The sequence below is a fragment of the Lissotriton helveticus genome, chromosome 4_1 (assembly GCF_964261635.1).
Source record: "Lissotriton helveticus chromosome 4_1, aLisHel1.1, whole genome shotgun sequence".
In the NCBI taxonomy this organism is placed as follows: Eukaryota; Metazoa; Chordata; class Amphibia; order Caudata; family Salamandridae; genus Lissotriton; species Lissotriton helveticus.
The window spans coordinates 1,566,609,985-1,566,633,180 of record NC_136063.1 but is presented as its reverse complement, the minus strand read 5'-3'; the positions used below and the strand labels follow the sequence as shown (position 1 = coordinate 1,566,633,180).

The 23,196-nt window shown below is 44.3% G+C and overlaps 2 protein-coding genes across 6 annotated transcripts in view; one reads left to right on the top strand and one right to left on the bottom strand.

Annotated features, from left to right (window-relative positions):
- C4_1H7orf57 (chromosome 4_1 C7orf57 homolog) overlaps window positions 1–8,263 on the bottom strand; it is a 249,703-nt gene extending 241,440 nt beyond the window's left edge. For all 4 annotated transcript variants that reach the window (XM_078688185.1, XM_078688183.1, XM_078688184.1 and 1 more), the window contains exon 1: window positions 7,973–8,263. The gene's annotated coding sequence lies outside the window, so the exon portion shown is untranslated. The remainder of the gene's footprint in view (window positions 1–7,972) is intronic.
- A 1,302-nt stretch (window positions 8,264–9,565) lies between these two features.
- HUS1 (HUS1 checkpoint clamp component) overlaps window positions 9,566–23,196 on the top strand; it is a 355,983-nt gene continuing 342,352 nt past the window's right edge. The window contains exon 1 of one of the 2 annotated variants that reach the window (XM_078685850.1): window positions 9,566–9,748. In XM_078685850.1, coding sequence (XP_078541976.1) covers window positions 9,697–9,748 — 52 coding nt within the window. In that variant the 5' untranslated portion in view covers window positions 9,566–9,696. The remainder of the gene's footprint in view (window positions 9,749–23,196) is intronic. The other variant, XM_078685851.1, reaches the window with a different exon arrangement.

Genomic DNA, 23,196 nt, shown 5'->3' with positions numbered 1-23,196 from the left:
CTTGTGACTTAATCCCGGTCCGGTGCAACAAGATACCATCAGTTGGCGATTTGTGCTTCTTGGCACCATTTTTACTAAAATCTTTAAAATTGCATATCTGTCGTTCTACTAATTGGATTTTTGTTGTTTTGGTCATTTTATTTATTAAAAATAACTATTTTTAGGTCGAGTTATTTATAACTCGAACCTATTACTACTGAACCAGAGTCTCTTGAACCAGTCGGATTTCGTGCAATGCATGTTGTGCAGTCAAGCATGAAGCTTCCCCAGGCGCGCGCTTGGCCTCGCACACCACCATCAAAGGTTTCTGCTCCCCCTCACTCCCTTTCCTCCCTCCCACTCGCTGGCCACGTCAAACGCGAGAGCTTTTGCAAAAGGGGCTTGCATCAGACAGTGCATGAGGTGTGCGACCCGCTGGCATTTGTCTTCAAAGTCTTGAAAGCAATCTGCTTCCCCGCCCCCCTGGTGTTTCGCTCGCTAATGCGTTTTTTCCCCTCCCACCCTTCCTTTGATGTCCGCCGCGCGTGGCCTCTGCCTGTCGCCTCCATGTCCTTCACAGCCCCTCTCTGTCGTGGAATCTCAAATTTGGGGACTACATCTTCAAAACAAACCTGTTCATGTTGACACATGCAATTAGAATGAGACTTCCTTACTGAATTTCCTCTTTTCAGTCAGCACTTGTTTACACGATAGAGCCAATGCGTGATATTACAGGCTGTGACCAGGCAAACAGCAAACATATGGCTTTCAGCTAAATGATGCTCTGGGAACAGAACATTCTTCGTGCGCGCAGCAAAAGAGACCAGACCACTGGTTACTGGAAAACAAGTTACTGTTTCTTCCTTCACTAGGTCATTTAAATCGCTTCCCTGCTCCCCCGCCCCACACACAGCAATGCCAAGAGCTTGTTTTAAAAGAAGTACCACCACAGCACCACTCAGCACCACCACAGCACCACTCAGCACCACCACATTATCACTCAGCACCACCACAGCATCACTCAGCACTACCACAGCATCACTCAGCGCCACCACAGCATCACTCAGCGCCATCACAGCATCACTCAGCGCCACCACAGCATCACTCAGCGCCACCACAGCATCACTCAGCGCCACCACAGCATCACTCAGCGCCACCACAGCATCACTCAGCACCACCACAGCATCACTCAGCACCACCACAGCATTACTCAGCACCACCACAGCATCACTCAGCACCACCACAGCACCACTCAGCACCACCACAGCATCACCACAGCATCACGCAGCATCACTCAGCACCACCACATTATCACTCAGCACCACCACAGCACCACTCAGCACCACCACAGCATCACTCAGCACCACCACAGCATCACTCAGCACCACCACAGCATCACTCAGCACCACCACAGCATCACTCAGCACCACTCAGCACCACTCAGCACCACCACAGCATCACTCAGCACCACCACGCACCACCACAGCATCACTCAGCGCCACCCCAGCATCACTCAGCACCACCCCAGCATCACTCAGCACCACCACAGCACCACTCAGCAGCACCACAGCATCACTCAGCACCACCACAGCACCACTCAGCATCACTCAGCATCACCACAGCACCACTCAGCACCACCACATTATCACTCAGCACCACCACATTATCACTTAGCGCCACCACAGCACCACTCAGCACCACCACAGCACCACTCAGCACCACCACAGCCCCACTCAGCACCACCACAGCCCCACTCAGCACCACCACAGCCCCACTCAGCACCACCACAGCACCACTCAGCACCACCACATTATCACTCAGCACCACCACATTATCACTCAGCACCACCACATTATCACTCAGCACCACCACGGCACCACTCAGCACCACCACAGCATCACTCAGCACCACAACAGCATCACTCAGCACCACCACAGCACCACCACAGCATCACTCAGCACCACCACAGCATCACTCTGGAACACTACAGCATCACTCAGCACCACCACAGCATCACTCTGGAACACCACAGCATCACTCTGGAACACTACAGCATCACTCTGGAACACTACAGCATCACTCTGGAACACTAAAGCATCACTCTGGAACACCACAGCATCACTATGCGCTACCACAGCATCATTATGCGCCACCACAGCATCATTATGCGCCACCACAGCATCATTATGCGCCACCACAGCATCACTCAGGGCCTCCACAGCATCACTCAGGGCCTCCACAGCATCACTCAGGGCCTCCACAGCATCACTCAGGGGCCTCCACAGCATCACTCAGGGCCTCCACAGCATCACTCAGGGCCTCCACAGCATCACTCAGGGCCTCCACAGCATCACTCAGGGCCTCCACAGCATCACTCAGGGCCTCCACAGCATCACTCACGGCCTCCACAGCACCACTCACGGCCACCACAGCATCACTCAGGGCCACCACAGCATCACTCAGGGCCACCACAGCATCACTCAGGGCCACCACAGCATCACTCAGGGCCACCACAGCATCACTCAGGGCCACCACAGCATCACTCAGGGCCACCACAGCATCACTCAGGGCCACCACAGCATCACTCAGGGCCACCACAACATCACTATGCGCTACCACAGCATCACTGAACGCCACAGCATCACTGAACGCCACAGCATCACTCGTCGCCACCACAACATCACTCCGCGCCATCACAGCATCATTCTGTGCAACCATTCAACAACAAATATGTTCTCTCAATGTTTCAAGCTTTATTACAAATGTCACAAAAAGATGTTAATATTTCACTTCTGTTCTTGGATTTTCGTCACAATAAAATACAGTGAACATAATCTTCACAAAAGTTATTTACAAAAGTTTAAGCTATTGCCATTATAAATTACAATCACTTTTATTTAAGTATTAATTAATTAAAAAAATTAAAAGCCATTGTTATTTGTAATATCAATACATCTAATTTACGTATATTCAAAACATGTTGCATTACAAATGCTATAGGTGTCACATTTGCGAAAGTTATAACTATTGGCATTGTAAATGACAAAGCTATTAATTTAGCTATTTTCAAAACAAACACATAAATAAAAAAAAAATCATTTACATGACCAATAGCTCAAACTTTCCTAATGAGAGACCTATTGCATTGAAAATGCTTGGTGTAGGATCCTTTTTTGTGTTTTAACATTATTACTGTTTGAAGTGTTGCAAAAATACTTTACACATTGCCTCTCAGCCTGACTGCTCTGTGCCAAGCTACCAGTGGGTTGGCTCGTCCCTCACCCTGGGAAGGATTGTGGTTGCTGCTTGACCAGGGCTCATACTTCAGTCAATCAACACCCCAATTTTTTATAGTGACCACTTTTAAAGAATTTGTATTGTTTTTATCTAATATGCAACTAATCAGACAAAATCATCAATAGTTAAATAGGACATTACTGCTCATTGAACTGGAGATGATGTCTGTGCCATGTGCCTGCTAATGTTGCTTACTGTTGTTGGGTCATTCACTATCATTAGACTGATGGTCCTAATGAATCGGGCTCCACACAGAAGAATTACTTTACCGGCTGGTGGTATTGTCATAATGCCAGTGCCACAGTTTCCACTGTCATGCCAGTTTGCCTATTGCACCCATGTATATAGCACTACAGTTAAGGCAGTTTACACGATTCTAAAGTGTCTGAAGCACTATAACCATGACAATTTTCACAGTGACCCAATATGTTAACCATCACCATAATCATGCCTATTTTTGTAACGTACAGCTCCAAAGCCAGACTGTACTTCCACGTATGTAAAGCCCTGAAACCTGACCAGTATTAAGCAAAAAGATAAAACACTACAGGTCGGACCTTTTTCACAAAGTGCTCCGGATGTAAACTGGCATAGCCCGGCCTGTACTTTCTAAGTTCTAGAAGCATCAGAGCCAGGCCAATAATGGCCCAGTATTTGAAGAACTATAATATGGCAATTATCTACTCTGTATGTGTATGTAAAGCACCACAGTCAGGCCACTACTTCTCTATTATCCAAAGCACCACAGTCAGACTAATATTAGCCCAGCATGTAAAGAATGAGTGTTAGACCAATATCAACATTGCACCAGTATTAAAAAACCATAGTTAGGTCACACTTCAGAGTGTCACTGCATGTATAGAACTACAGCTAGGCCAATATCCCCCAAAGGGTAATGATCCATATGCTAGAATAAACACACTGTGTTAGACCTGTCAGCCTTAGGATGGTCTTCCTCCAAACTTTCGCCTTCTCCCCTACAGTTTGGTGAATTTGTTTTTGTTTGCATTAGGACTCTGAGCACTTTACCACTGTTAACCACTGCTAACGTGTGTGGGCTCATCCCCTAGAACATGGTAAGATTGGCTTACACCTGATTGTCATATTTAATTTACTTATAAGTCCCTAGTAAAGCAGTATACCCTATATGCAGGGCTGGTAAGTTAAATGCTACTAGGGGGTCGCAGTACTTATTGTGCCACCACTTAGGGAGCCCCGGCAAAATAAACCCCTTTGCCAGGCCTGAAACTCCCTTTTTGTTACATATAAGTCACCCTTAAAGAAGGCTTTCAACAGTTCATAGGGCAGTGAGCACTGTAATTAAAAAGCGGAACATGTACTTTTAAGTTTTGCATGTCTTGGTAGTGGAAATATCACAAATTTGTTTCTCTATAATGTGAGGCCTACCTTGCCCCCTATTTTATCTACACATGTCTCAGAAAAACAACATGACGATTACAAAACAACAATTTAGCACCTGTCACCCCTTTCTGGCTTCGTGAGATGGGCCCTTACCCTGAACTTCAAGGTATTGTCAGAACTCTGTTTTACATGTGGTGCTGGGCTACCGCTATCTCCTCATATCTGCCAGTCATCTCTGTCTGCTTCTTTGAGTTGAAAACAACTGAAGAATATCCTGCCCTTCTCACACCTACAGTGAGAAAATTGCCATCAAGAAATTATTTGTGTTTATACTCTCCCAAGCCCCTCCTTAAGCATCTGCAAGTAATCCAGAACACATCAGCTAGAATTGTGACCGACTCAGTCAGGCTCTGCCATCTTGCAGTTGTGCGTCTGGCTCCCAGTTTCTTTTTTAAATTCTTTGCTTAGTTCACTGGTTTGTTTGGTTCTACCTTTCACTTACAGAAGAAACGTGTTCTCCACTAACACACGCTTGTATTCTTCCATTTGAGAAAGCTTTTATCCTAATGGCTCCCAGTTACAGTCACCAGCGACTATGTGGTGGCTTCTTTTTCTATTCTTGTACCTACCGTCTGGAACTGTTGCCTCCTTTCTTGGAAAACATTCATTTTTGCAAGGTTCTGAAAACCAGATTATTTTTCAATTCTTGGCATAGTATGTTGACTTTCAGTGTAAGAGGTGTTTACCTTCTTAGTGCCATAAAATCTTTGGGTGTATAAATGATCTATAAATGGGAGCTAACATAGTATACCATATTTTGGACCTTGGCACAACTGAATCTCGCTCCCTTCTTTATGTTCTTTCTGCAACTGAGAATAGACCCCTTTCTTTCTAACATCCACACGTAGACCCTCATTACTAGTTACACGGTACTGGCAGGGTGCAAACAAAGAAACATTAACTGCTGGGATGGTGCAGTAACACCTTACCAGTCACAGGTAATTCATTTAAACCCCTTGGAATGGGAATGATTGTGCTGACTCAATTTTATCAGGTGTAAAACCACACAGAACTCGCAATTAAATTGGGTTAGTGCCCCTATTTGCTATCTACTCTGAGCAGGTGGTAAATGGGAGCAGAGGCTACTGTACAGGGTGAAGATGGATGAAGAGGGTCCAAGTGTGGGGAAGCGAAAGGGAAGAAATACACTGGCAGGGAAGGCCTTGCATGCTCCCCTCCTTGCCAGAGAAGGAAGTTGGGCAGGACTTGGGTATGAAGCACAGCTGCTATTGTATGCGAAGACTAAACCTTTACAGGCCACTTTCAACGACCAGTAAAAACAGGTCCAGTGTTTTTGAAACAGGAATACTGGGTGCATAAACTCCAGGCTATTCGTGATAGGGCTGAAAAGATTCCTTATATGCATTACACATGAATTACGCTCAATCTGAATTGTGAGGGCCTTAATAAATGAAATAGAAGAAAACAATTTTTTGCTGCTAGTTGAGTGAGGGATGGACTTAAGTCTGCAGTATATTCTGTCCTGCTCTTAACAAATGTCATTCAATATGCTGTATGCCATTGCTCCCTTTACCTTTTCAGCAAACAACATGCCATTCTATGTTCTATTTGGCCAGGGCAAAATATTTATTATTCGTGTGAAATCGTGAACAATTCCAGCATATTACTGCCTGTTTCATATACTTTCAAAAGTATTCGCGGTTGTGCATTTTTTTACTTAACCTTCCTTTCATGCTTGACTGGTTCAAGGAGAAATGGTATAAAAGGGACACTGAAACTGATGTTTCCTTGCAACCACAAAACATTGTATACTTAAACCAGTCTCCTTTCACCTGCCCCTGTGACTCTAAGCTGTCCCTGTGACTCTGAGCTGTCAGCTTGCCTGCTAGGCTGGAGCTGATCCTCTCCAACCTTTCAGTCCTAGCAGCAGAGACGTTTTAAGGCATGGGCATAGTGGGTTCTGGCCCAGGGCACCAGCCTTTCAGGTGGCCACAATTGATACGGCTCCACCCAGTCCTACCCTGGTGACCTTGAATGATTTTTAAACAAAGATTTTACCCAATATCTTTTTCCTGTAATTTATTTTTCATATGGGTAATGGTCTGTGAGTCTATTACAGACATTTGGCAGAGAAATGTTTGTTTTTTAACACCATGTAATATCCATAAAAACGTTCCTAAAAATTAGATGGAAACATTCTGAATTTGAACCAGCGGGCCTGTGCAGTGTCAACGTTCTTGCCAAAGAGGCATGAAAAGCTGGAATTGGATCATAAATTCAAAGCTTTTTCGAATAAAGGCCCTCAAAATATTGTGATGCAGGGCCCAAAAAATCCTTCCTATCAGCATTCCCATTATTCCGGCAAAGAGCTCAACTATGATAAATGGTGAGCTTGCATAAACTAGAGTGATGCTCTGCTGGCCCAGAGCATCGTTCATTTTATACCTTTTGCAATAGCACCTCAAGAGTGTTCCAACTGTTTTAATGTCCACTCAAGATCACTACAAAGCGCAAAATACAAAAGGAGTCATTTTTATAATTAGTCTCATTACATGACAATACATGTCATTCAAAATGTCACAGCTAAGATAATCAAATGACACACATAAGCACACTATGGCCACTGAAATGTCACACATAAGCAAACTGAAAACTTAGCAGCTATGAAAGTTACGCTTATTATGGGAGGAAACCAAGTCATTTTACTCCCATGCCTATCAAACTATCCGCGTTTTCTTATATTACAGATCTGTCCCTTTGAAGGGCTCGACCACAGGTTCCTTTAAATATTTAGTACGTGGAATATGTACCCCATTTCATATGCGTAAAAGTGTCACGTTCACGCGAAGAAACAGCAGTAAAGAATCTACGAACATTAATAGGCACTGCTCTTCAGATAGCAATGACAGATTGCAGGGTGAATACAAATTAAAACATTTAATTTGGCGTCAGTCTGTGAGAAAAGTAAAATGTAATAAGTGCGACAAAGAGACCATTCTAGTTACTGCTTGAAAAAAGGCGTTCTCCGTAGTATATAACATTGTCTGACATTTGAACAATTCCTTATAAATCGTCGCAGTTGTTACGTAAGTTTTCCAAAGACGGCGAAAGGGCAAAAGGGGGCGTCCACCGTCTGACAGAAAGGACATCTGCTACGTTGCACACCGCTTAACTATGACGGGCCCTCAGTACAAGGCTTTCATTATCAAGTAACCGGCAACATTCGCTTTTTTACCCAATCTTTAAGCGTCACGTTGTGAAATCGGTCTAACAAAATAGAGAAACTTTTGCCAGGTCAGCCATTCACACGTACCTCTCTTTCCGCTGCTCCTGACTCGGCTACGCCGGGGTGTTTAACTCAATGCGGAGTACCCTGGCTGCAGATCGTTGTTCTGCCTGTTGCCGGTGCCTCGGATCTCAGCGAGCCACTCAGTGTGCTACGGATGTCTCTGCTGCAGAGTGTGCCTCGAGATATTTCAGTAAATTGGGCTGCTGCAGGGGCCTCCAGTTGCTGCGTGTGTCTTTACCTGCAGTTAGCACTCTTTGGGCGGCAGTGTCACTCTGTCCACTCACTGTGCACTAAAACACGCCTTCTGCCCACAACAAAACAAGCTCTGCCGTTTCCTTAGCGACAGACTGTAGAACGCTTGAACTACCAACGGCAAGGAGGAGGGTCCTTGCCCAATCATGGCCAATGAAAACAACGTGCGCCCTCCCCCTCCTCCCGTAACCGGAAGTACAGAAAGAAATAGTACAATGAGGTGGCCATCTTAAATTATTTCCCAAAATGCTTTCTCACTATGCATTCATTTATGCCTTTATGTAAGCCCTTCGCCAAGATAGTTCGTTTTTAGCCGTAACGTTAAAAAGAAAGGCAAACAGCAGTTTTTAAGTAGAAAGTGGACAGATGATTTTGTCTTCTTGAAAATAATTTTTCTTTACCTCTTTACCACTAACATAAGCCACTGCTATTTCCCGTACGTATTCTGGCGATTAAGAAAAACTTCGGTATACTTTTCTTGACAAAATCATGTCATACGTCACATTTTGGACTGCTAGTGCCGAAAATTCCATTTTGAAAATGGCCTGGGATAAGTTGGCGCGGCCCGAACACTTCACGCTTAAGAACTAGGCGAGTTAAATTCTTTGGACGCAGAGCCCAATGGGTGTTACGCGCCTGAGTTACAGGTACATATATAGGCTGAACACGCTAAAAAGTTACATATATGCAGTTACAACTTTAACAAGTGGCATATTTATATTGTAAAAAATATAAAAGGTGTCAGCGTTAGGTTAGAACAGGAGTTAAATACATATTTTCAAAGTTGACCTCATGTCACACACAGCAGTCTGAAACCTTGGCAGCTATGTACCTGTGGTCTGACCTCCTTTACCTGTGCTCTGTGCTGCAACAGTGCTCTGTACTATATGTGTTTTCTGAGATCACTGTGGTGTTGCATTCACATTGACAAGGCCAATAGCTCGGGCACTGCCGAGACCTATTGGCTTTGTCAATGCTTGTTGTATTTAGACTTCTCATTTTCAGAATAGACAACTCCATCTTTTCTCCTGTCTTCGACAGCATTGCTTGGTAGCCATAAGCTCGTCTGAGAAGCAGGGGGCAGAAAGGATGGACGAGTACGGATGTGTTTTGGCCACAAAAAAAAGTAAATAAAATGTTCAGTGTACATTTAAAACAGCGCTCGTATATGGGCGGAATAAAACGGGTAACTCCATGTCTACTTTCCATACCGATTATCCTTCATTCTCTGTACCTAACCCCAGCCTTATTGCGCGCGAAGGATAAAATACATTGTGAACACCCTCCGACAGCGGCTGCACAACTAACTGAACCAATCACAATCAAAGACAAGCAATTCCCGCTGCCTATTCGGAGAGCCGGTGTGAGAGGCGGGGCCATAGGTGGGTGGATGGACGCACACGCGCGTTTCCATAGACAGCGTTCTTTTACGTAACGTATCTCGTTCTTTTCGCTCCCCCAATAATGTTTTATAGTTTTGCCCACTTCAAGTCGCCATGAGGTTCCGTTCTAAGATTGTGGACGTCAGCTGCCTGAACCATTTCACTCGTAAGTTTAATGGGACGGGTGTGCACCATAAACAGGAGGGCGGGGCAACCGTCTCAGTCAGACATAGAGAGGGGACTATGGGGTTATCGGGTTATGTGTTTCCTGATCTTCAGGTGATGCATCCAACAAAGTCCGGGAAGCGCACACAGCAAAGTGACAGTGTTGTTACTTCCCCAGTAGTTGCCAGTGCTGAAAAGTTGAGGGATCCCGGTTCCGAAGCTATTTCGGAGCCGCTTCTTGGATCCGACCGGCCCAGGCAAACATACTGAATGTGTCCAGGTGTCGTTTTTCTGACACCTTGATACATTCAGGCGCGCAACTGCATAGCTCTCAAAGTCGAACATTTCACTCACGGAATAAGACTAGTTATTGGCTGACTCGTAAGAATGACTCACGCTTGTTTGCCAGCTATGTACTGAGTGCTATTTATAAGCAGATGCACAAACCCAGATGTTTTCGGTACACACCCTGGCGACGAAAAAACGTAGAAAGGCAGAGTACATTAAAAGCCAATAAATAATTACCGAGAGCGGAGGCCCGGGTCTGACTTGGCTTTAAGAGAACTAGCCTCACCATCAAAACACGTTTGCATGTACATGGTACTACAAACCCGAAGTCAAGCTGTTAAGAAACCTTCGGCACAACATGAATCTGAAGATTACTTCTTTAACAACACAAGCTAAGACAAAGAATTTCTAAAAGTGTTTTTTTATGAGGTGGAAGTGTCACACCTTAATACATTAGATTGTATCACTGTATTGAGCGCCATGTACCCAGGCTGGCGCTAGGCATGGACTGGGTAGCCGCACAGGGCCTCCCACATGATCCATCAACATGGGGTTCCGCACCAGTGCGACAGAAGACAGCAGGTCTTGGCAGCACACCGGTCCTCTTGTGCACCCTGGCGATCCAGTCCTGCCAAGCGTCACGCAACAGGTGTGACGCTCACGCATTTCAGTGCGGTGATCCGCATCACCGCACTGAAATGCGTTGTCACGCATTTTGCCACCTGCTGCCAGGCGAGCCACCAGCAGCGCCTGTCACTGTGCCCGGGCTCTCTCTGCAGTTCCGAGAGGTGCGCCTGCTTCCCTCATTCCTAAACAGTTAATCAGAGACTGCTGCTCTCAGCTCTGTGGCTGAGAGCGCTACAAATGTATCTCTCTACTGCACTTTGCCAGGAGCTGCCTGTTGCCCTGGAAAGAAACAAAATGCAGCAAATTATGGTGCGGCGCCAGCGCGGCTCTCATGAATCATCACACACTGCAGGGGGGCCCGGCTGCTCTCTCAGTCCGTTATACTGCAGCCAATCACCGACCATCTGCTGCTCCCGCCGCTACCAGCACAGGCCCAGTATCAGTGGTGGTGAGGTTGGCTAGGCTGCGTGATAGCGCTGCTCCCGCCGAGGCAGTAAATTGTAATTAATGATGAATGACCCGCTCGGAGCTGCCACTGCTGTGAGCCTCAGTCAGTCTGATGGGGTTCACTGGGGGTGCGGCGCACGTTTGCCATTCCTAATGCTGGAGACGAGTGAAAAGTTGCGACCAGACTCTGGGGAGTAACTGAAATTCCGTGGGCCTCTCCTTGCAAGTAAGTGGGAGACCAGAGTGTCAAATGCTCTTTCTAACGCTTGCCAACATGTAAAGTAAATGAGCAAGAGAGACAGAGGTGCATTGCAGCCATCGAAGTGTCTGTGTTGAATTATTTACATTATAGAAATAATTCCCATGGCAGCTTCCTGCAGTCAGTCGGTGCCCCGCCGATGTGATAGAACTTGCTGTAGCTCACTTACAACGCCTGCCAGGCTCCGAACAACTCTGTTTTTCTGGCCCTGTTAATATCTTTACCGGTTTATTTCGCAAAAGATCCGTTGATAATTAAAAAGCTAGTTTCTGACAGTACTAGCAAAAGACGTTGTATGTAAGAATAGTGCGCCAGCCTCAGTCAGCTTGTGAGAATAATAAATGGTACGAGTCAGCTGAGACTCTGACACTTCGGCAGCCGAGATACCTGCATCGGTCTGTAACTTCTTCATGTTGGGGCCTAGCACATCCTTCCTGTTGGACCCGGTCCCACCTTGACAAGAGAGGCCCTAGAATCCTGATGCTCGCTCCCCTGATTGATTCCGACAGGGAGGAGCCCTGCTCAGTAGGTAGGCAAAGGCTGACTATCTCTTTTAATTTGTTTTTCTGCTGCTCATCTGCCAACACTAGGCACCTGTGAGAATGAAGAGTGTTATTGGGGCCTCACATCCTGTTTGGAATTGGCCGGGCTTCACCTGGGACAGAGAGGCTCAGAAGTGATGTTCTAAGCAGCTTCATATAATTGCGAAAGTGGGGTCCGAGGGAGGGGCAGTAAAGGTGAAAAAATTAAAACAGAAGAGGGCAGCTTGTCACTGACAGGTCAGGCAGGATTTCAAATATCTGCACAAGGTCACAGGCTGGTCGGCCTATTAAAGAGGGAACACGTGGAGCAGATGTTAATAGGGATTTTTTTTAAAGTACTGGGTTAGTATTTATGTAGCCTGTTCCATATGATAGACCTGAGCCACTTTTGAATTGTGGAGTACTTTGATGCCCCTTCATGTTTGTCCATTATATATCGCTTATATTCACAGCAAGGTTTCTCTGCGCGCTCTGGGTACATGGTTGATAGGGTGTTGGTAGTGGTACTTTGTATGTGCCATTAGGATCGATTGAGGAGCTTTATCAAACTTCAGATGGTTTTGAATCTTTATTAAGTAATCGTAGCAGCTGAGATCTGCTCTTGCGCCTCTCAGCTAGTAGGTCGGGTGGGCAGTTTTGTTTTCTGCAGAACCCTTTAGTTATTTAAAATTCGGAGGAACTTCTGGCTTTTTTATAGTGATGAAATGATGTAATTTAGGGGCATTGTGCAAGAAGGCTATTTCAGGTACAGCAAGTGTAGGGGGGGGCACATACTTGTTCTTGTTACAACTTCATGTACTGTGTAAATACTAGTTACTGCTTAGATTTACTTGCTAGAAAGTATCACTCGTTAGGTAGTGAATGCCACTTATACCATATTGAAACCACCAAAATGTAACACATAAGCAAGCAGTCTGAAAACTTGGCAGCTATGCTGGTCAAGATGATATAAGGATTAAACACACTTACTGCAGTGTTTGATTGGGTTATTGTCAATCCAGCCATGTGCTGCTTGCTGCAGAGAAATAAGTGTCACTAGTACCTTCACCAATCCTTATTTAATTTGCTTATAGCACGTCATGCTCATGAGTATAAGTAAACTGGGCTCTAGGTTAGTGCCCTTCCGTTTCTGGTGTTTGGCAGGAGATTTAAGATATTCTTTGAGTTTCTCGTTGCTCAAATGGTTACAATCCTTGATATTTATGTGTTTCCCTCATCTTCATTGCTTTGTTTTGTTCGCGAGAAAGTGTCACTCATACTTGTTGAAATGTCACTCATAATTACTCTTAAAATATGAAAATGTCACACATAGCAATCTGAAACCTTGGCAGCTATGGCGATCCAATTGGTGAAAAAGCTAGAAAACAACGGCGGACACCCCAAACCTTACCCCCCACACAGTTTAGTAAATAAGAAGTTGGTGCACTCCTTCCTCAGTACCAGCCGTTTATTGGTACTGCTGCTTCAGCATTACAAACGAACAATGGGCCTAATCATTAATAGTCACACCAAAATCTACGTGTCCAACACCAGAGGGGTAACCTAAACCTTTTATAACTCCCTCTCAGACTTCTCTAAATCGCTGTGTTGTAGTGTATCCTAATTAAAACGTTATACCATCATAGAGCCACCCAAGTATCAATGAAAAAATGTGTGGAACAGAGAGAAAGCACCTCACAGTAACACCACCAAGGGGACTACTGACTGGTACTCGTCAGCAGGTCCACTTATCATCAGTTACTTTCTCTCCGAAAGAAAAGTAATGTGTGTGTGTGTGTGTTATTAACAAAATTTCAAACGCATGAAATTACTATAAAAACCTAAATGTGAATGCAATATCAATACATGCTATTGCCATGCAAGCCCTTTGGAGCCCGTGAGGATATTGACAGATAATCCTCACAAATACAAATTGGTGAAGCTAACTAGCTTAGGATAACTTTATTCTTCAGCAGACAATACATAGAAACACACAATATCAAAATGTGCTCCCAACCATTAAAGAATTGCTAGTCCAAGAGTCTTGAGATTTTTTTTTAAATTGGATTCCTTTATTTAATTCCATCAAAACAGCCAACGTGTTTCGTTCAGTGAACTTGAACTTCCGCAGGGCTCTTTATGATAAATAATTACTAATTTGTGCAGTAATTGAATCCAATGAGTCAATTGTCAACAGTTATGGCCCAAATGGGAAAGTCATCTCAAATTCCAATAGCGGGGATTCTACCCCAATGTAGACACTTAAACAACTGCATAAATCAATATTTTTTTATTATCAGAATAATCAGAATGTTTTTATCATTCCACTGATTTCACTTTCTGTTACATCTTTGCATCTCTGTAATCAATAACCATGTAAGTGATATCCGTTATGTCATTTATTACTCCCTTATCTGAATTTTGAAAACTTTTTCTATACCTGCATACTTGCAAACCCTACTGATTTGGGCGTTATGCCACAGTATTTTATTTTCGGCAGCCCTACTATCTGCTGCTTTTATGCAACTAGGGCAGGCAGATCCCAGTTCCTGCCAGGGGTCCTGGAACAATTTTCAGAGTGGGGGTGCTGCTATCAATGTTACATTACTGAAGTCGGAGAAATTGTGACAAATTCAAAGCGCCACACAAAGAACAAGTCTAGCAAATAAGTGATGCCCATTCAGCGGAAGAGTGATAAGGGTGTAGTATGGAGCTGGTGGTGCATTTTGGAATATATTGTTGCAAATATTTTACTAAAATATGGTGTGGTTGTGCACTGTGATATACAGATACCACTTTTGCACTGACATGCCGTTTTACTGATACAACTATGTCATGCACTAGTGATAATATGAGGAAATCCACTTTCTACAAATATTTATAATTTCCTCATCACCAAGTAATGTATCTTGATCCTTTTAACATCTTTGTTACCATCATTCTTCAGAATTACAAAAAAGTGCTTAATTTGTGCTTTCCTAACTAGTTATACATTTTGAAATTTTTGTAAAGTTCTTTTACAGGTATTTACATTTTGTTGTGTGTTAGAAAAAAACCTGGCATTCTGCAGCCTTTCCTTTCACACCTTGTACTGTAATCAAGATTGTAAGATAGGTCTCTTTTTCTTTGCAGTCAGAGAAAGAAAAGTAAACACTAATGCCAAATTAAAAGAATAAGCAGCAATTTGTCAGAAAACATAGCTTGACATTTGACCCCTGTCTTTGAATGCACAGCAAATGTGACAAGATACAAACAAAATTTAAAAGCCTCTTTAATTCTTATTCACATGCTAAACACCACAATGTCGGCCTTTAAAAATCCTAATCACCCACTTGCTATGGCAGAGTCAGATTTAATCAGGTTGAACTATTTTTAGCGCCTACTCCTCCACTCAAGTGAACTTGGGCTGGAAGGAGCAGGTGTTCTGTTCATTCAGAAAGTAAATGACCAGTAAAGACGCCTTTAGAGGTCAAAAGTCAAATGTCAGTTTGTCTTTTTACTAATTGTTTCTTATCTTATCCTGAAAAATGGTGTTTACTTTTCTTAATCTTATTACAGTTAGAGGTTTTTGTCAAGTGAGCTATCTGACAATCATTGTGAAATGATAGGCTGTAGGATGTCAGTTTTTTTTCTAACACACACCATTGAAACAGCTTGCAAATAAAATGAATAGTAATTTTCATTATTTCAAAATATATCAGGAATTATGAAATCATTTTTTATGTAATTCAGAAGGGTGATGCAAAGGTTTAAATCGGAGTAAAACAAATCAGAACACTTTACTTGGTGTTGTGCAAATGACAACTATTTGCAGAAAATCGATTTCCAAACATTATACACTATATAGTTTTATCAGAAGAGCCGTAAGTCAGTGGGAAATGTTGTGGCCACTTCAATGTAAAATCTGGTGATTGCAAGCAAGTGTGCTACCATTTCATGCTTCAGGTATATATTTATTAAAAGTGATAGTTCGTAAACATTGAAACATTCCTACCGCCGCCCTGATGACAATGCAATTAATAAACTAAGAGGCAAATCAGCGGTCATGTGTATCCTATATATGGCTAGATTTGTATTATATAGAGAGCAAACGTTTAGTCTATTAAGTCAAACAAAAGTGTTTTTTGTACAGCAGACATGCTGAACTCGCATATTTAAAGGTGTTCTTTGGTTAAAGAAGAAAATAGCAGCTAGGTGAATTATAATATTTGCCCAGGATCCCAAATTTTGAAACCAGTTTATAGGTCAAGAGAATTGTACAGGTCAAGTAGATTATTTGTCACTAAACCTGCAGGTCTAGTACCAATTTTATGATTTTTAGAGGCCTGCCATTGCTATTGTGGGGATGCATTAGCACCCCTACTTCCAGTTACTATGATTCTTGTTCTCAAGCAATAAAAACATGAAACCAGCAACCAATGCAGCTCAGGATTAAATGACCTGGAAAAAGAGTTTCATGAAAATGTGGGACTAATTAACTTACAGTTTCTTTTTTGTACTTCTCGGATTAGAATATTCCTCTTTTATTGCGCACAAGGGACAGCAGCGCTGTACTCCAAACTTTATTGTTTGTTTAATGCTCACTTTAGTCAACCTGTTTGCAGTCAGGATTGTCTTAGCAGCTGCATACCTGGCCTGTCTGCATGAATATCGTCTGGTCGTGAGTCACCGGGGCACCACATGTGTAAAGTTAATAACTACCTGCACAGCTGTAGGAACACCCTGTCCTGCAACAAAAACATAGTGCATGGTCTCCTCCTTTCCCCATTTCTTTCTGTCTAATGCTTTTTCTCCCCATCATCTCTTTTAGTCACTTTTTCTATATAACATTTTCCTTCTCCTATAAACGCTGCCTCCAGTACTCAGTTCTGTCTGTCTTCTCTCGGTGGGAGGTGCAGCGGTGCGGTGTGCGGTGCCCCCAGGTCGCGGTGCGAGCAGCTGCTTGGTGGCGGCGTCAGATGACGTCGTCGGTGAGACCAGGGTCGTTGTGTGAGATGAAGGCAGTGCTCGTCACGGTGCTATCAGGTCACAGTACAAGCAGCGTCGTCGTCATTGCTGGATCGCTGTCGTTGGCTGACGAACTGGAGTCGGTGGCACCGGCAGAGGAAGGCCAAGGCTGCGGTGCGGGATGAGGGCGGTGTGTCGTGTGACTTATGAGCGGGGTCCTCGAACCACGGTGCAAGCAGCGGCGTCGATTTCGGCAGGAAGAGGCGGCATCAGGCTGGCCAGGGTGTCCTCGTGAACCAAGGAGGTGCGGAGTGCGGTGCCCACAGGTCGCGGTGCGAGCAGTGGCTCGGTGGCGGCGTCAACAGGCGTCGTTGGTGAGACCAGGGTCGCGTTGCGGCGGTGTCCTCTGCGGTGCCTAAGCTTCGACGTTAAGCAAGGTGATGCAGAGTGCGGTGCCCACAGGTCACGGTGCAAGCAGCGCCTCAGTGGCGGAGTCAACAGGAGTCGTTGGTGACACAAGGGTTGCGGTGCCTTCTGCGGAGCCTTCATGACACGGAGTCGGCGTCGCAGACGTCATCGGGTTGGTGTTCTTCGGGTTGCAGCACAAAACACATGGTCCCCAGTGCTGCGGGTTGAAGAACTTGAAGTCTTTGCTGTTCCTGAGACTTCGTGAATAGGGGGCAAGCTCTACCTCAAGCCCTTGGAGAGACTCACAAGTTAGGTTGCAGAAAGTCCAGTGCAGACCTTTCACTGCCTAAGACAGAAGCAGCCACTGCAGGTCAGCCCAGCAAAGCAGTAGTTCCCTTTTTCCAGCTTCTCCGGCTCTTCTTCTTGGCAGTCTTCTTGATCCAGATGAGTTCTAAAGTTCAGGGGTCTTAGACCCAGTATTTATGTCCAAAAATCCTTTGATCTTTCAGGCAGAGAGTGTCTGTGCCTAGCCAGAACCAGTTGGGCCTTCTCTGGTGTGAATTCCTGGCAGGAGGTGGAGACGGCATTTGTCAGAGACAGACCAGGCCCTTTGAGGTGCAAGGAAATCTCCCCTCCCTTCCCCCATCGTAGGCAAGGTCTATTCAGCCATTTCCTGACCTACCTAGACTATCTGGAGCCCCTCCGGCCCCCCTGCCTTCTGTCACCCAAAACCCAGACAGGCAATGCACATACCAGCAGAGGCACACTGGATGATTGGGCAAGAAAATACCCACTTTCTAAAAGTAGTATTTTCTAACGCAGAATGTAAAAATCACCTTCCCTAAAAGATGCATCTTTAGATTCTGAGTTCAGGCATATTACATTTTATTTTCTTGCCAAATTCCCTGGGCCAGTTATGTTTATAAGATGTTATAAACAAACCTCCCATTCTGTTCTATGGGGAACTGGTAGCCTTGCAATAGTTAAAAACGAAATTAGCTGTAATTCACTATTAGGACATGCCACACACACCAGGGCATGTCCTACCTTTCACATACACTGCGCCCTGCCCACAGGGATACCTTGGACCTACCTTAGGGGTGCCTGACATGTAAGAAAAGGGAAGGTTGGGGATTGGCAAGTGTGTGCACTGGCCAAGTCGACATGGCAGTTGTAAACTGCGCGCAGACTCTGCAATGGCAGGTCTGAGGTACCTTTTCAGGGCTACTCACGTGGGTGGCATAATCAGTGCTGCAGGCCCACCAGTAGCATTTGATTCATAGGCCCTGGCACACTCAGTGCACTTTACAAGGGACTAACAAGTAAATCAAATATCCAATCATGGAAACACCACTCCATAGCACAATTTACACACAGCCCTTGTACTTTACCACTGCTCAGCACTGCGCAGAAACGATACGCCAGCAAAAACAGAGTAAAAACCGGGAGGTCAGAAAGCAAAAAAGTCAGGGGAAACACACCAAAAGATGCCACGTCTAACACTTGTATGTCTATCTTCTTGCTCACCACTCCCTCTTCTCTTATCCCTTCTACTTTTTCTTTCATTCCTCCGTTTCTTCCCACATTTCATATTTCTTGTAATCCTCTTTCTGTTTCATGTTTCTCTCTCTCATCATAACCCTCAAGCTTCATATCCCCATATTACACCCTTTAAGTTCCCATCTCTTCTTCCCCTCATATCCCTTTCGTCCCTTACTTCCTTTTTTTTCCCTTCTCCCAGTACTTCCTTCTTACCCTCTGCTATACTCTTCAGTCAAAAGCCTTAACTATTGAACTACCGTACTTACCTAGGGATGGGTCAAGCTAGAGTCCAACAAGCGTCTGAGAGTATTGAGATGTTTGGAAAACGTCACACTTGATGACCCTAAGACACATTGGTTGAAAAACATTGTAAAGAAAAAGCAATGCCAAACCTGGAGACTACATATTGATAGTGAATAGAGATGGGTAGTAATGGGATCGTGGGTCCTCCTGTATCAGTGAGTTGCAGTAAAATAACTCAGAGTTTAGCTTAGCCATCAAACCTCTGTGAAGATGCCCTCTGCATCAGTCTATCCTTGCGATCGGATGTAGGTCAGATGTCGTGTGAGGACTTTTCCTGTGATGTCATGTCATGGTTAGGCTAAATGGTATCTAATTACATTTTTTTGTGAAGTAATAATTATGCAGATGTTTGATACCTGAAAGATCCTACTTTTGGATAAAGAATGTTGCAAGTGTGTACGTGCGTTTTCACAATAAAGCTGTAACTTTTCTACCTTAGGCAGTTTGCCTGACCTCTGAAGAGTCTCTGTGATTGGTTGTATTGCCTGAGACAAGGATGCAATAGACTGCATCATAATAGCAACAAAGACCTTAACTGCTTAACTATTTACGACTTCAGCTGTAGACTGTGGATAGAAAAAATGCATATTTGTGGGAGCTTATTTGTAAAGGGTTTGCTCCTTTTTAAAAAAAATCTTTATTTTGCGATTGTTAAAAAACAAAGCACACTATGTTACATTTTACAAACTATTGTTTCGTAATTCTTCCGCCCCAGTCGTCTGCAATGACATGTTTTTGGTAATGGTTGCTCGTAGTATGGCCCCTCCTGAATGGTCTTAAGTGACTGACTTTGCTTACAGAGTCCTTTTGTTACATAGCACGTATACCTCTAGCTATTTCCTTAGTCTTAGAGATATCTCTATTGTGTGTCATGAGGCACCGTTTCTGAGAATTCCAGTAATATATCTGCCCATATCATCAAATCTTCTGACTCCTTTTCAACTTACCTGGATTTTTTAATACGTTTCCTCTGTTTGTGCCCATTCCATTGTACCCCTTACCCACACACCTACATCTAGCCTCAGGGCACCCAGCCAACCAATGGCCATGCACCTCTTTGCCCGCAATAAAGCAAATGTAAGAACTTATGTTACATCTTTTTGTGCTTTAGTCATACAATGATACCCAAAAAACATTGCTGTAGAGGGGGAGCTGTTTAAATCCCCATTGTTCCATGTAACGTTGCAACGACACCTGAAACCTTCAGACCTGTCCAGGATAAATGACGAAACAATGCTCCATCCATCCCAGACCTAAGTCACCCTGCAGATCTGATCGGATATATTTTACTTAGAATGATCGGTGACAGGTATGTGCAATGTGAAAAATTACCCAAGACCTTCATTATCATGTCACTGGCTTCCACCCAGTCCTTATCAGTGATTTGATCTCCTATTTCAGCTTCACATGCATGCATAGCCTTCAATACGGACCTGATTCTGTCTAGCTTAAGGACTTTATGCAATGATGTAATCAAATGGAAACCCGCACCCAACCATAGAATACCTTTACGCGTACTAGACGTGGAAGGCGCATAAGGGAAGTCTGTAAAGATCTCTCTAGCTGTACAATTTAACTTAGCATATTGGAGAAAATTTCCAGGTCCCACTCCAAACAAGTTCTGAGCCTCCTGGAAAGTAATACATGTCTATTAAAAGTATAGATCTCCTATTAACTGACATCCCTGCGCCTTCCATCGGATAACGGTCATATCCCTGCAAATGCATTGGCATGGCTGCAGGTAACATATATTCAGATCTCTAGAAAAGGACAGATGCGTAAAACCCTGGTGGCTATTCTCTGTCAGATTCTCTGGGTCTCTTGCACAAGATCTTACACAAAATTAAGATGTAGACTAAGTAAGTTGCTGCTCCTCATAAGTAATTCTGATCGGGTTTTCTCTCCATTTGTCCCTCTCAGTAGTCGCTTTCTTGGTTATTGTCTTCACATAATAGCACAGGCCTATGTCAAGAAGATCCAGCCCCCCTCCTGATCTAACTTCAGTATGTCCTACGGTACCCTGCTCAGCCTACCAGCCCAAACCAAGAAACACTAACAAACTATTTAATTGCTTAAATGTGTCAGGTCTCAAGAGGAATAAAGCGTTCTGAAGAGTATACAAACATTTTGGCTGATGTCCATCTTTGCAATCACCACCCTGCCCATGATGGAAAGGGGGAGCGTATTCCAGAACCGTATTTAAGACTAAACCATCTAGTACCCTCCCCATGTTATATTTGTATTGCTTGTCAGCTGCAACCATGATCCCTAAATAGTGAAACTTTTCCACCTTATATTGTAAGCTCAAGACAGGCAGCTGTTCCTTCATGTGTTGTGTCAGTGTCCGTAAAGGGAATAGTATGGGCTTGCCCTTGATGACCCCAAGGCCGGCTACCTCGCCAAATCTCTCTCTCCAAGCGTTGCATCCTTCTCGCCAGTCGAAGTGTGGTAAATAAATAAATAATACCTCTATTTTTGACTAGATATAACAATAACAGATAGCTCAATAAATAAGAGTCAAGATTCGAGGTAGTAGGAGTTTTGCAGGTTTAATACAGCATAAAGGACAGGAACAGGACAACCTGCACAGGCAAGATCTGGGATGGCTAGCAACTTTTAATAACAGTGCACAAGCATATATAGTTAAACAAAATACATTACAGTACATACAGTAGGCGTAACAGTGGGTGGGGCCTGTAACAGTCGCGAGAGATAAGGCAGAAAGGAGGTATAACAAGAGGCGTGAACAGGGCGTATACATAGACATGTGATGTAAACGTAACGGAATATGTCACAAATGGGGCGGAAACATGGAGGGGGCTACCTAAGGAGCCGGGACCTCTAACCTAGTGGTGCGCGCAAGCTGGCAATGACGTGTAACTAGGGAGAAGCTGGGGGCTATGACTTCTGAGCTAGAAGGAGAGACGAAAGTCTGGAGAGTCAGAGCGACATGTACCTAAACACTATCTAGTATCTGATGTTTAGAGAACATGTTGATAGAATCCAAAAGTTATCAGGGCAAAGGCTAACAGACACTAAGACTGGTGCATGCATTATTCTACATGTAGTGTGTGTTGAGGAATATTAAATGACCATAAATACAGTATTTCTCTTACATGGAGACGTAAAGGCTAGACGATGACTGAAACTATTGATGCGATTCAGTAGCTTAGGAATGCAGAGAAGGAGAGCTGGACTGATAACTGGAATCATAACATACTCTTGGCAGACTGGCAGGCAGAGCCAGGCCGAGCCGGGCACTGTGAGGCAGGAAGTAAGTGAAGGGTCAGGGATACAGGTGGGGGCTGTATCGCTCCTCAGCGAGGGTTCAGGGGACAGGAGCTGAATCTGAGTCCGGGCCCTTTTGAGGCCTAGAAACGGGGACTTTACAATGAAATAACGTGCACACTGTGAAACGTGGCAACGTAGCTTTGCATAGGCTCAATACTCGTAGCTTTCACGAGAACTGGAACTGACATACTAGAGATGGACACAACTGTAATTGCGTCTTTAATCGATCATGGGGAATACATATGCATATTAATCATGCACATACAACATAAGATGGGGGACACGTAGGGACACAGAACATGGCAAAATTTACTTTTCCACATTCCCTCCTTGTCACTACGTTTCCATCAGGAAACATCAATATTCATGATACCATCTATCATTTCATACAGTATCATTTGCTCGTCTCGAATTTTCTTGGAACGGGATCTAGGACGGGACTTGGGACTAGGAATACAAGAGGTAGCACAAATGCCGCAAATCGCAGGGCCACATTGTATACAGAGGCAGCAACTGAATATGATCGCTACTGCAATACCTAGAAGTGACAATATTTTCCATCCCCAGGCAGAAATAATACTCCAAAACCAACCGGACCATGTCCAGGTGCCTGGATCCTGGTGTAACTGATGGGCAATTTTATGAAGTCTGGTTATAGCTGAATAAACAGACGGCGCGTTATTTGGAATGAAAATGCAGCAACTAGATCCGATGACTCTACATGCTCCTCCTCTATCGGCCAATATGACGTCAAGAACGAGACGATTTTGGAGCACGACAAATCTCATAGCAGATTGCTCTTCGGTTAAGTTACCT